Source organism: Hemitrygon akajei, chromosome 3, assembly GCF_048418815.1.
Source record: "Hemitrygon akajei chromosome 3, sHemAka1.3, whole genome shotgun sequence".
In the NCBI taxonomy this organism is placed as follows: domain Eukaryota; kingdom Metazoa; phylum Chordata; class Chondrichthyes; order Myliobatiformes; family Dasyatidae; genus Hemitrygon; species Hemitrygon akajei.
In genome coordinates this window covers 73,109,401-73,122,457 of record NC_133126.1, presented here as the reverse complement: position 1 = coordinate 73,122,457, position 13,057 = coordinate 73,109,401, and the positions used below count along the sequence as shown (strand labels likewise).

Below are 13,057 nucleotides of genomic sequence, written 5' to 3'. Positions count from 1 at the left end.
TGTTATTTTAGGTCTTATGTGTTATTTGGCATGATTTTGTAGGTTATTTTTTGGGTCTGGGAACACTCACAAATTTTTCCCATATACATAAATGGTAATTGCTTATTCACTTTACAACATTCCGGCTTACGAACCGTTTCATAGGAATGCTCTACCTTTGGATAGCGGGGGGGACCTGTATTGGAAATGATAACAGCACTTTTCTCATGCTTTTGTCCAAATTTTCCTTAAAAGTTGCAGACCGTATTTCTGGGTCAGAATCTTGGTACATAGATGAGATATGGATCAGAGCAAAATAAAATATTAGTATTGAGTATTCACAAAATGTGGGTGTAGATAGAGAAATATAGGAGCTCCTAATGTTATAGGTGACTTAGGAAATCCAACTTTACAAAAGTCTACCCCACAGTTTTTTTTAAAGAATAAATATAAAATGAAATATGTATATATTAACTTGTAAAAATACATTCTTAAAAGAAAGTATTTGACAAGGTCCCTCATGAGAGACTCATCCAGAAAGTCATGAGGGATGGGATAAGTGGAACCCTGGCTGTTTGGATAAAAAATTGGCTTAAAGGAAGAAAGCAGAGGGTAGTTGTGGAAGGAATATTCTGCCTGGAGGTCGATGACTAGTGGAGTGCCAAAGGGATCTGTCCTGGGACCCCTGCTATTTGTGATTTTTATAAATGACCTGGATGTAGAGGTGGAAGGATGGGTGAGTAAGTTTGCAGATAACACGAAGATTGGAGGAGTTGTGGATGGAGATATAGGTGGTCGAAGGTTACAAGGGGATATAGACAGGCTGCAGAGTTGGGCAGAAAAATGGCAGATGGAGTTCAATCCGGACAAGCGTGAGGATTGGATGCATTTTGGAAGGACAAACCAGAAGACCGAGTACAGGATTAATGGTCAGTTACTTAAGATTGTGGATGAACAAAGGGACCTTGAGGTTCAAATCCATACATCCCTCAAGGTCGCTGCACAGGTTGATAGGGTAGTTAAGAAGGCCTATGGGTTGCTAGGCTTCATTAACAGGGGGATTGAGTTCAAGAGTAGAGAGGTCATGTTGCAACTCTACAAATCTCTGGTGAGACCACACTTAGAGTACTGTGTTCAGTTCTGGTCACCTTACTATAGGAAGGATGTGGAAGCTATGGAGAGGGTACAGAGGAGATTTATCAGGATGTTGCCTGGATTGAAGAACAAGTCATATGAAGTTTAGCAGAGCTAGGACTTTTCTCTTTGGAGCGTAGAAGAATGAGAGGGGACTTGATAGAGGTCTACAAGATTATGAGAGGCATAGATAGGGTGGATAGTCAGTACCTGTTTCCCAGGGCACCAATAGCAAACACCAGAGGGTATATGTACAAAATTAACGGAGGGAAGTTTAGGGGAGACATCAGGGGTAAGTTTTTGGGGGGGGGGGGGGGTGGGGTGTGTGTGTGTGTGTGTGTGTTTGTGGTTTTTTTTAAAAACACACACAGAGGGTTGTGAGTGCTTGGAATGACTTGCCAGGGATGGTGGTGGAAGCTAAAACATTAGGGGTATTTAAGAGCCTCTTGGACAGGCACATGGATGAAAGAAAAATGGAGGGTTATGGGGTAGTGTGGGTTTAGTACTTTTTTTTAAAAAAAGGATTATATGGGTCAGCACAACATAGAGGGCTGAAGGGCCTGTACTGTGCTGTAGTGTTCTATGTTTCCAAAGGTAATGATTATTAGCTATATTGTTGTTTTGCTTTGTAGTGTTAAGTTATTTACTCTCACTATACATGGATTTCACAATCTAACTCATTCTGATCTTGCACCTTATTGCCTACCTACATTACACTTTCTCTGTAGCTGGTACATTTTACTCTGCACTCTGTTATTGTTTTACATTGTAGTATTTTCAATGCATGTGTAATGAATTAATGTGTATGACTATTATACACACCAAGCGTTTCCCTTTCCTTCGTATATGTGACAAAACTATTCCAATTCCAGGAGTCTAGCAGATTAAAAAAAAACTTATTTCTATCTTAATGTAGTAGCCCCCATCTTCTGAAAACATGCAACCTGGTTCTAAATTGTCCCAACAAGAAAAATATTCTCTCAGCATTTACCCTCGTGAAGCCTTGCCAGACATTGCACATGTTCTCCAAATCCAGAAGTTATTGACCCAAAAAGCTCAACCTTTCATCATTAGTGAATACCTTTATTTCAACAAATTTACAATTTGTTTTCTGAACTGCCTCTGTTGCAGGTTTATCTCTGTTTCAATAAGGAAAACAAAACCACACAATGTTTGAGGTGCCTTGTAAATGGCTGGATGATTATAGCAGGACTTTGCACTTTTATACTGCACACACTTTGTATTTTAGGTCATGTTAAATACATATGAAACAGATCTATGAATTAATTTACTAAACCTCAGGAACATTAACTTAATGGGACGGTTTCAAATATTTGACAAATACCTTTCCAGTCTTTTGTTTTCTCGTCTTTTACTTTTTCGTCGATTAATTGATGCAGATGATTTAACTGTAGCACTTCCAGTAGATAGCAACAGTGGACCTTGCAATGATTCCAGCGACACTTGAGGACTGCCTTAAACAAAAACACATTGTACCTTGTCACAAATTAAGCAAAAGCATGTCATCATAAATCTAACTAATCTCTTTAAAGCTTTAAGTTCATTACAAACATATCTGATTATCATAAAATTTTTAAAAAGTCAGTAAGTGCCTATAACAAAAGCAGATGGACAGATTAAGTTCATGAGAAGGTGGATAAGCGTGCCAATCTAGGTGGCTGTTTTGTCCTCAAACAGTGTGAAACTAAATACCATTGGCCCTGCTGTTATCTCAGCAAAGAATATTTCATTACACTGACATATGTATATATTATAGATGGATGGAAAGACGCTGGATGTCTGAGGAATGTCACTTTTTCAGGACACCCAGCCATTAACGAATTAAAAGGTGTGACAAAAATATTACCAACAAAATTTGACAACCATACAAGGTGATAATGGGAGAAACCTTGGTCAAAATAGCAAGAATTAAGTAGGATCTCAAGAGTTTAAGGAAGAAACGAGAGTTTTGTAAAGACAGTTCGTTGGGAAACAGAAACTGGCCAGACAACAGGCCAGAAGGACAAAATGACTATTTCCTGCAAATCCTTTGAAACAGCATTAAAATTTGTATTACACTCTCTTCATTATCTTACTTGATAAAAAAGCATGGGTTTACACCAGACACTAAATGACACTGAACAACTGCTTTAAAAAGACTTGTAAACTTCATTTTTACCATCATTCCTCTTGGTTCCAATAGATGATGGTGTACAGTTCTGGCTAAGAAAGCCACTGGGTAATAATTCCAAAGCTATATTGTGTCTGAGTGATCGCCTGTGAAGAGGAAGTAATTTTCACTTTGCAAATTTTACAAGGGTAATTTCAACTTCAAAAATCAAAATAAAATATTGAAACATTCACATAGACCAGCAAATTAAATTGTCATTGAAATTGATAAATTAATTGGGAAATTAGTTTCCATATTTTTTAAAGGTATGAAGAATGTTGGCCTTCTTAAGGTCCGACTCGTAAAGTTCATGAATTCCTAATTATATTAGTGTGGGATGTGGTGGAACAAGAACTAGATGGGAAAGCAAGATTATCAGCTTGGTGGTAAATGACAGTCTGCCTTTACTTCACGTAATTCAACAGGATACAGGACTATATTAATGATGCAAGATACAACTTTATCTGACAGATTTCATAAAATGTTATAAAGATTATTCCAGAGTATTAGTGTTACACTTTTCTCCCCCTCTATTAGAGTTGACATGCATGAGATTCAGAAAATAGAGTAAGGTTTAAAATAATATCAAAAGAAACAAAATTGTGACAAAGAATTTCAGCTGTCAAACAATATAAAATTTACTAATCATGATTATTTTTGGTCTGATATTAATATTGTTACACAGGCAAAATGACATGAAGATGATTGATTGGTTCAATAAAATTTGCAAAACAGCATTCCATGAATGTCTGATCACTGTTTGTCAGAAAGCCAAGTATGGATACTGTTTGCAATCAAGCAATGATAATTCTAAATAAATGAACACTTAGCAAAACAGATTTAAAATGCAAGCTGCCAGATACATAGAATTCCCTTGGGAAGGATAAGAATGAAGAGAAAACAGGATTATATTGCATTATGAATTTTACATTACAAGTCACTTGTAAAAATCCTTAGGCACATTATAGAAAAAGAATGTTATAACACTTGTGAAGGCGCCAAGAAAATTCACCAGGATGTTGCCTGTGATGGATGTGGCAGATTTGAGGAGAGACTGAAGAGGCTAGGTATGTTTCTCTGGACAGAGGAGGTTAAGAGGGAACATGATTAACACATATAAAACTGTGGGGTGTAGATCAGGTAGTATGCAGGAAATGTTTTCCATTATCAGAGGTAAATAAAGTGAGAGGACATACTTAGGATAAGGGGTATGAGAGGTAGAAGAGATCTGAGGAGGTCCTTTTACACATCAGGAGCAATGAGTACCTGTACTGTACTGCTGGAGAGTGTGTGGAAGCTGATTCACTATCAGCATTTAAGATTCTCAAAACACTTAAATTGGCTAGGCATAGAAGGCTTAAAGGCATGTACTAGAAGATGGGATCAATAAGAATACATGCTAAATAGTCAGCCTGAAAGCAGCACGCTGAATTACCTGCTTCCATTCTGTTGGACTCTATTACCTCTCTGTGTGTTAACTTGTTATATAAAATATTAGGGAACCATTTCATTGAACACCTTTGCTCCATCTGACATTAAAGGCTGAATTTCCCACTGCTCTCATTTTAATTCTACTTCCCTATCCCATAGCCTTCTCTACTGCCAAAATGAAATCACACTCATGTTGGAGGAATACCCCATCTTCCATCTGGATGACCTCCAACCTGATGGCATGAACATCAATTTCTCTTACTTCCAAAAATGTTTCCCCTCCCTTCCCCTTCCCCCCCTCATTACAGCTCCCATCTTAACCACTTCTCTTCTCACTTGCCCATGACCTCCCTCTAGTGACCCTCCTCCTTCCCTTTCTCACATGGTCTATTCTCCTCTACATCAGATTTCTCCTTCAGCCCTTTATATCTCTTCCACCTATCAAATCCTGGCTTCTCACTTCATACCCACCTCCCCCACCACCATTCTCCTCACCCAATTTCACCCATCGCCTGCCAGCTTGTATTCTTTCCCTCCCCCAACCTTATTATGACTCTTTTCCAGTCTAGAAGGGTCTCAGCCCAACATTGACTGCTCATTCTCCTCCATAAATGCTATATAACCAGCTGAGTTCTTCTGGCAGAGGGGCTCCCAACCTTTTTATGCCATGGACTCCTACCATTAACCGAGGCATCCATCAACCCCAGATTGGGAACTCCTTCATTTTTGTGTTTCTTACATCATATTTAATGTTTCCTGATGTTAACCTCTGTAGTGAATAGAAATTCTTATCCAGACTTCAATGGAAAATAAGAAATAATTTACCTCAAGTCTCTATAAACTTTGTCATAATGCTCAAATGATACCAATGAAATTGCACACACTTCGAAATATCTGAGATCTATGATTTGATCAGTGTGCATCAGCAGTGAAATATTCAGAAGCCTGTGGTTTTTTGGAACAAAACTCTCAAACTATTAAGAGCAAAACTCTCAAAATTAATTTTCCTCATGATAGCACTAAATCAGTTCAGATTTGATTAGAAGTCAGAAGAATGATATCAATCCACACATTTAGCATTTAAATCTTAGATTTATGTCAGATAAATTGATATTTTTGAAAGATTGATGAAAAACCTACAGTACTGAGCAAGTCCTAGGCATCCTAGATTTTTCATATGGTTTCATACGGTATGGCCTCCACAGAGCCCTGATCTCAACACCTTTGAGGCTGTCTGGGATTACCCAGAGAGATATTATTTGAAATCATCTTTGCTTTACGTAATTATTTTACATGTGCCTAAGACTTTTGCACAGTACTGTATAGGTAGTTGTAAATTATAAAAAATACATTCATTCCTGTAGCCCTCACTGTTTATGGATTTATCCAGCATTCTTTTTTTAAATGATCAGTTTCTCAATCATGTATCTTCAAGAATGAAAATACCTTGATTTTGAAGCCCCCCCTCTCCTCAGCTCAGCAGTATACTATAGGGGAGAATGTACCTTTTTTTGTTTGAAAATCCAAGGCTTTGTGAAGAATCTACCAGTAGTTTCCGTTTCCATGTTGGAGTTTTAATTACTGGCGTTCCCGAAGATGTTTCTAATCGTTTATACAAAAAAATTATATTGCTATTTATTTGATATGTAAACACACTGAAGACTCAAAATAAGTTTAAAGCTCTAATAATGAATTTTATCAGATGATATAGAATACAAACAAAAGATGCCATTTCAGACATATAAGGTCATAGGAAATCTATTGGAGAGTTTATCTGAAATGGCTTAACAGTTTATAAGAAAACAAGAATGTCTGGACAGATCTCATTTTAACTGAAGACCGGCCAAGTCAGTATATCCTCAGCTGTACAGCAATGTGCCACTTGGAAATTTCATATAATAACTTACAGCTTTGTTTTTTGTGAGCTCCAATGGTACAAATCCTCGACATCTCATTGATTTCATGAATTATCCCAGTAATGAGGTAGATACAAGAACATATCAGAGTATTGAGTACAGGTGTTGGGGTGTTATGCCGAAGTTATACAAGACATTGGCAAGAGGAAATATGGAGTATTGGCAAGGGGAAATATGGAGTATTGTGTGCAGTTTTGCTCACTTAGCTGCAGGAAAGATATCAATAAGAGTACACAGAAAATTTACAATGATGTTGCCAGACATGAAGGCCTAAATTGTAGGGAAAAGTTGAATAGGTTGACTTTATTCCCTGGCACAGGAGAAATGAGGGAAGTTTTGATGGAGTATACAAAACTATAGGGGTACAGATAGGGTTCTCCCCCCCCCCACTGAGCTTTGGTGTGTCTGGAACAAGAGGTTAAGGGTGAAAGATGAAATATTTAAGGGGAACCTGATGGGGAACTGTTTCACTCAGAGAATGGAACAAGCTACCAATGGAAGTAGTAACTGTGGGTTCAATTGTAACATTTAAGAGAAGTTTGGATAAGTACATGGATTAAAGGGGTAGGAAGGTCCAGTTGTGGGTTGATGGGACTAGGCAGAACAGCAGAGCAGCATGGACTGGATGGTCTGCTTCTGTGCTGTAGTGCTATATGATTCTAAATAAACATCAATATAAAAAATGAAATGGTTTAGAGAGGGGCAAAGAATGCATTGAATATGAAAAAGTACTCCACTCCGTTTTTCTTACTTTGATACCCCATTTATAATGTTTTTACAAAGTATTTTATTTCAGTAATACCAACCCTACCTATCAGTGATTCATACTCACTAAGTACCCAAGGATGCCTTTAACTGCTCAGCATGTGATTTTAAAGAGACTTGGGATTTGATCAATCTGCAGTATACAATTACCTTAATGCTATTCTATAAATCATAATACAGGTTTATTGAAAAATTAAGTTCAATTTAATTATTTAAAGCAATCAATGTAAACAATACATTTCCGAATCATTAGAAACCTCTCTACCACTTAAATTGCTAGAAAAAACACTGTTACTGGCTAACATTAGAGTCTCTAAAATTGATGCAAAAAGCTGTCCAACTTTGTGTGCACCAATTTACAAGACTTCAGTAAGCCAAACGGCAGAATGAACAGACACTTGATATTAAGGAACTTATAGTTTCTGTGGTCATAAAGGTGACTAGATTAAGTACAGCTAAGAGAACAATGGAAGAAATGTAACCTGATAATCTGACCCTTGGAGAAATGATTGTGGTCTGGGGCCTGCCAGAGGTGGGAATTGTATAACCAGATGAAGCCCACGACAATGGCCTTGGCTTAAAACCAAATGCAAAAAAAAATTCAGGTAGAGATAGTGAGCCTGCTGACCATTCAGAAATAAAGAGGAAGGCAAAAAACCAGCCTGGCATGATGGCAGAACAATTCCATACATGAAAGTTGGCAAATCTTCACATTTTCAATGGACTTAATTGGGATATGAGAATAGAAAATGACTAAAGATTAGGAGAAATTATACAAAACACTAAAGTCATGAGCAATAATAACCCAAAAACAACAATTATATTTAAAAAAAGGACCCTAAATTTGGAATACAAGGAAGGCTACTACCCACTGAATTGAGCTTGGCCAGTTCATCTTATATGCATTGCGTCTAATTACCCGTGATGATTTTGTGGTTCAATATAAATAAATAGCAAATGAGAACAGTAAGTTAAATGCAAAGTCATTAAGATTTCAGGATGAACAGAATGTCTGCATACTTTAAGTGAATTGAGTTCCAAAAGTCTGAGTTGTACTGAACTTTATATATTTCTGTCAGCCATACTAGTTGATACTCTAGGGGCAAGAGAATGAACAAAACCAAAGATACTTCCCCAATATTCAAAATCATTAAATAATTAACCATATAACAATTACAGCACGGAAACAGGCCATCTCGGCCCTTCTAGTCCGTGCCGACGCTTACACTCACCTAGTCCCTCTGGCCCGCACTCCGCCCATAACCCTCCATTCCTTTCCTGTCCATATACCTATCCAATTTCACTTTAAATGACAATACTGAACCTGCCTCTACCACTTCTACTGGAAGCTCATTCCACACAGCTACCACTCTGAGTAAAGAAATTCCCCCTCATGTTACCCTTAAACTTTTGCCCCCTAACTCCCAAATCATGTCCTCTTGTTTGAATCTCCCCTACTCTCAATGGAAAAAGCCTACCCACATCAACTCGATCTATCCCCCTCATTATTTTAAATACCTCTATCAAGTCCCCCCTCAAGCTTCTTTCTTTCTTTTTAAATCTTTTTATTGATTTTAAGAACATAACATAAGTAGAATATAAGTACAAAAAACATTTGAGAGTACACAATAGATTCATTAATAATCAATTATATATTATCAATGTAAAAAGTCTCCCAAACTTATAATATTAATATAAAGGATTTAAGACAAAAAGCACAAAAAAAAACCCCAAAAAGAAGAAAAAAAAACAATATATATAAAAAAAAACTAACATGGGCAATTGTATAATGTTAAGTACACACAGTAGTGCCAATGACTCCGAACCTCCATTTATACAATTCAGGATGGTAGCAATAAGGTTCAGGATCAGACCATTTAACTCACATGAAAATGTTGAATAAATGGTCTCCAAGTTTCCTCAAATTTAACTGAGGAGTTAAAGACCACACTTCTAATTTTTTCTAAACTCAAACAGGAAATGGTTTGAGAGAGCCACTGAAATACAGTTGGAGGATTAATTTCTTTCCAGTTCAATAAAATAGATCTTCTAGCCAATAGTGTAGCAAATGCAATCATTCGCTGAGAAGAAGCAGATAAACACATATTATCTATCATAGGTAGACCAAAAATTGCAGTAAAAGGATGTGGTTGAAGATTAATATTTAAAACTCTTGAAATGATATTAAAAATATCCTTCCAATAGCTTTGTAAACAAGGACAAGACCAAAACATACGAGTCAATGTAGCAATATCAGAATGACATCTATCACAGGTTGGATTAACATAAGAATAAAATCGAGCAATTTTATTTTTAGACATATGGGCTCTGTGTACAACCTTGAATTGTATTAGAGCATGTTTAGCACAAATAGAGGATGAGTTTACCAATAATAAATTTTTTTCCCATTGCTCAGTAGATATAGGGCAATGCAATTCTTCCTGCCATTCCTTCTTAATTTTTTCTGATATATCCGGCTGTATCTTCATAATCATATTGTAAATGATAGCTACTAAACCCTTTTGATAAGGATTAAGAGTTAGAATTCTCTCTGTAATGTCCAGTGGACATTCTTTCGAAAAAGACTTTAATTCATTATATAAAAAATTTCTAATTTGTAAGTATCTAAAAAAATGGGTTTTAGGTAAATTGTATTTGTTAGATAACTGTTCAAAGGACATAATGTTATCATCCAAATACAGGTCACGAAAACATTTTATACCTTTTGTTTTCCATAGGAAAAAAGCCTGATCTATAGATGATGGCCGAAAGAAGTAATTAGATATTATAGGACTTGACAGTATAAACTTATTCAAGCCAAAAGATTTACGAAATTGAAACCAGATTCGTAATGTATACTTAACTATGGGATTAGTTATCTGTTTATTAATTTTGAGTAACGAAAAAGGAAGTGAAGATCCTAAGATTGAGATCAATGAGAAATCTTGCACAGATTTACATTCCAAATTTACCCATTGTGGGCCAGCTACTGTAGTCAATTCTTGTGTCCAAAATATCAAATACCGTATATTAACTGCCCAGTAGTAAAATCTTAGGTTTGGTAAAGCCAAGCCGCCCTCTTTCTTTGACTTCTGTAAATATTTTTTACCTAATCTAGGATTTTTGTTCTGCCACAAATAGGAAGATATTTTAGAGTCAACCATATCAAAAAAAGATTTAGGAATAAAAATTGGTAATGCTTGAAATAAATATAGAAATTTAGGTAATATCATCATCTTAATGGCATTAATTCTGCCTACCAAAGACAAAGAAAGTGGGGACCATCTATTAGCAAGTTGCTTAATTTGGTCTATTAAGGGGAAAAAATTAGTTTTAAACAAATCTTTATGTTTTTTAGTAATTTTAATACCTAAATAGGTAAAATAATCTGTAACGATTCTATATGGTACATGATTATAAATTGGAATATACATATTTAATGGAAAAAGTTCACTCTTATTAAAATTCAATTTATAACCAGAAAAATTACTAAATTGAGCAAGTAAAGAAGAAATAGCAGGAATAGATTTTTCAGGATCAGATATATATAATAATAAATCGTCCGCATATAATGATACCTTATACATCGCCTCTCCACGGGTAATGCCTAAAATATTGGGTGATTCACGAATAGCTATAGCCAAAGGTTCTAAAGCAATATCAAATAATAAAGGGCTCAAAGGACAACCTTGTCTTGTACCGCGAAATAATTGAAAGAAAGGGGATTTTTGATTATTGGTAAAAACCGAAGCTAAAGGTTTATGATATATTAACTTAATCCATGATATAAATTTTGATCCAAAATTGAAATGTTGCAATGTATTGAATAAATATGACCATTCGACTCTATCAAATGCTTTTTCGGCATCCAAAGAGATAATACATTCAGGGATTTTAGATGTAGAGGTATAAGCAATATTAATTAATTTTCTAATGTTAAAAGATGAATAGCGATTTTTAATAAATCCGGTCTGATCCTCAGAAATAATCCGAGGTAATATATTTTCTAATCTAATAGCTAAAATTTTACTAAAAATCTTAAAATCCGTATTCAGCAAAGATATAGGACGATAGGATGCACATTCAGTCGGGTCTTTATCTTTTTTAAGAATTAAAGAAATAGAAGCTTCATAAAAAGATTGTGGTAGTTTACCTATACTTAATGCATCTTTAAAAATTTTACAAAGCCAAGGAGAAAGTATAGAAGAAAAGGATTTAAAAAATTCTGCGGAAAAACCATCTGGACCTGAAGCTTTACCCGAGTTCATTGAAAAAATAGCCTTTTCTATTTCAGACTCGGTAATAGGTGTATCCAAAAATACGTTATCTTCAACAGTTACTTTTGGAATATTCAATTTCCCTAAAAATTCATTCATAATAGAAGAGTCCTTAGTACATTCTGATTGATATAAGGAATTATAAAAATCTTGAAAGGCTTTATTTATCTCTTTGTGGTCAATCGTCAAAGTACCATCTTGTTTACGAATCCTAGTAATTTGTCGCTTATCTGAAGCAATTTTCAATTGATTAGCTAGTAGTTTACCTGACTTATCTCCATATGTATAAAATTGAGCCTTCGATTTAATTAACTGACTTTCAATCGAGGAGGTTAATAGTAAACTATGTTCCATTTGGAGTTCCACTCTTTCTTTATAAAGTTCTTTACTAGGAGTTGATGAGTAGATCTTATCAATTGCCTTAATTTTATCAACTAATGTTGATATTTTGGAATTAGTTCGTTTCCTAACTCCAGCAGTATATGAAATAATCTGTCCACGAATATATGCCTTAAAAGTATCCCATAAAATTCCACTAGAGATCTCTGCTGTAGAATTTATTGAGAAAAACAAATCAATTTGCTGTTTAATAAAGCTAATAAAGTCAGAGTCCTGCAAAAGAACAGGATTAAGCCTCCAACTTTTCGTACTAATATATGAATCCGTCACCTTAATAGATAACTTCAAAGGTGCATGATCAGATATGGTAATTGAGTCATATTTACAATCCATGACATCTGTGAGTAAATGCTGATCAATGAAAAAGTAATCAATTCTTGAATAACTATGATAGACATGGGAAAAGTATGAAAACTCTTTGTCATTAGGGTGTAAAAAACGCCAAATCTCACAAATAGCTGAATCAACCATAAAGGAATTAATAAGAGAAGCCGATTTGTTCGGCAAAATTTGAATGGGCTTGGACCTATCCATCACAGGGTTTAAACAACAATTAAAATCTCCGCCCATTATCAATCTATATTGATTCAGATTGGGAAAGGATGTAAATAAACATTTAAAAAATTCAGGACAATCAGTATTTGGAGCATAAACATTAACTAGAAGAACTTTTTGATTACAAAGTAAACCAGTAATAAGCAAAAATCTACCGTGCGGATCTGAAATTGTTTCATGATGTATAAAAGCAGTAGATGAGTCTATAAAAATAGACACACCTCTCACTTTAGCTTGCACATTTGAGTGGTATTGTTGGCCCTTCCAGAACCTAAACAAGCGCTGACTATCCATCTTCCTTACATGAGTCTCTTGTATAAAGATAACATTAGCATTCATTCTATGGAATACATTGAATACTTTTTTCCGTTTGATCGGATGATTTAAACCATTAGTATTCCAAGAAACGAAATTAATAGTCTTAACCATCA

At 35.4% G+C, this 13,057-nt stretch overlaps 2 protein-coding genes across 6 annotated transcripts in view; one reads left to right on the top strand and one right to left on the bottom strand.

The window, feature by feature from the left end:
* LOC140725105 (RAS guanyl-releasing protein 1-like) overlaps positions 1-13,057 on the top strand; it is a 301,300-nt gene that overhangs the window by 41,858 nt on the left and 246,385 nt on the right. The window lies entirely within an intron of this gene.
* LOC140725103 (rho GTPase-activating protein 11A-like) overlaps positions 1-13,057 on the bottom strand; it is a 78,140-nt gene that overhangs the window by 11,885 nt on the left and 53,198 nt on the right. Inside the window, exons 8-10 of the mRNA XM_073040116.1 lie at positions 6,220-6,316; positions 3,293-3,390; positions 2,459-2,588 (exon numbers count right to left, since the gene is read on the bottom strand). Coding sequence (XP_072896217.1) covers positions 2,459-2,588; positions 3,293-3,390; positions 6,220-6,316 — 325 coding nt within the window. The remainder of the gene's footprint in view (positions 1-2,458; positions 2,589-3,292; positions 3,391-6,219; positions 6,317-13,057) is intronic.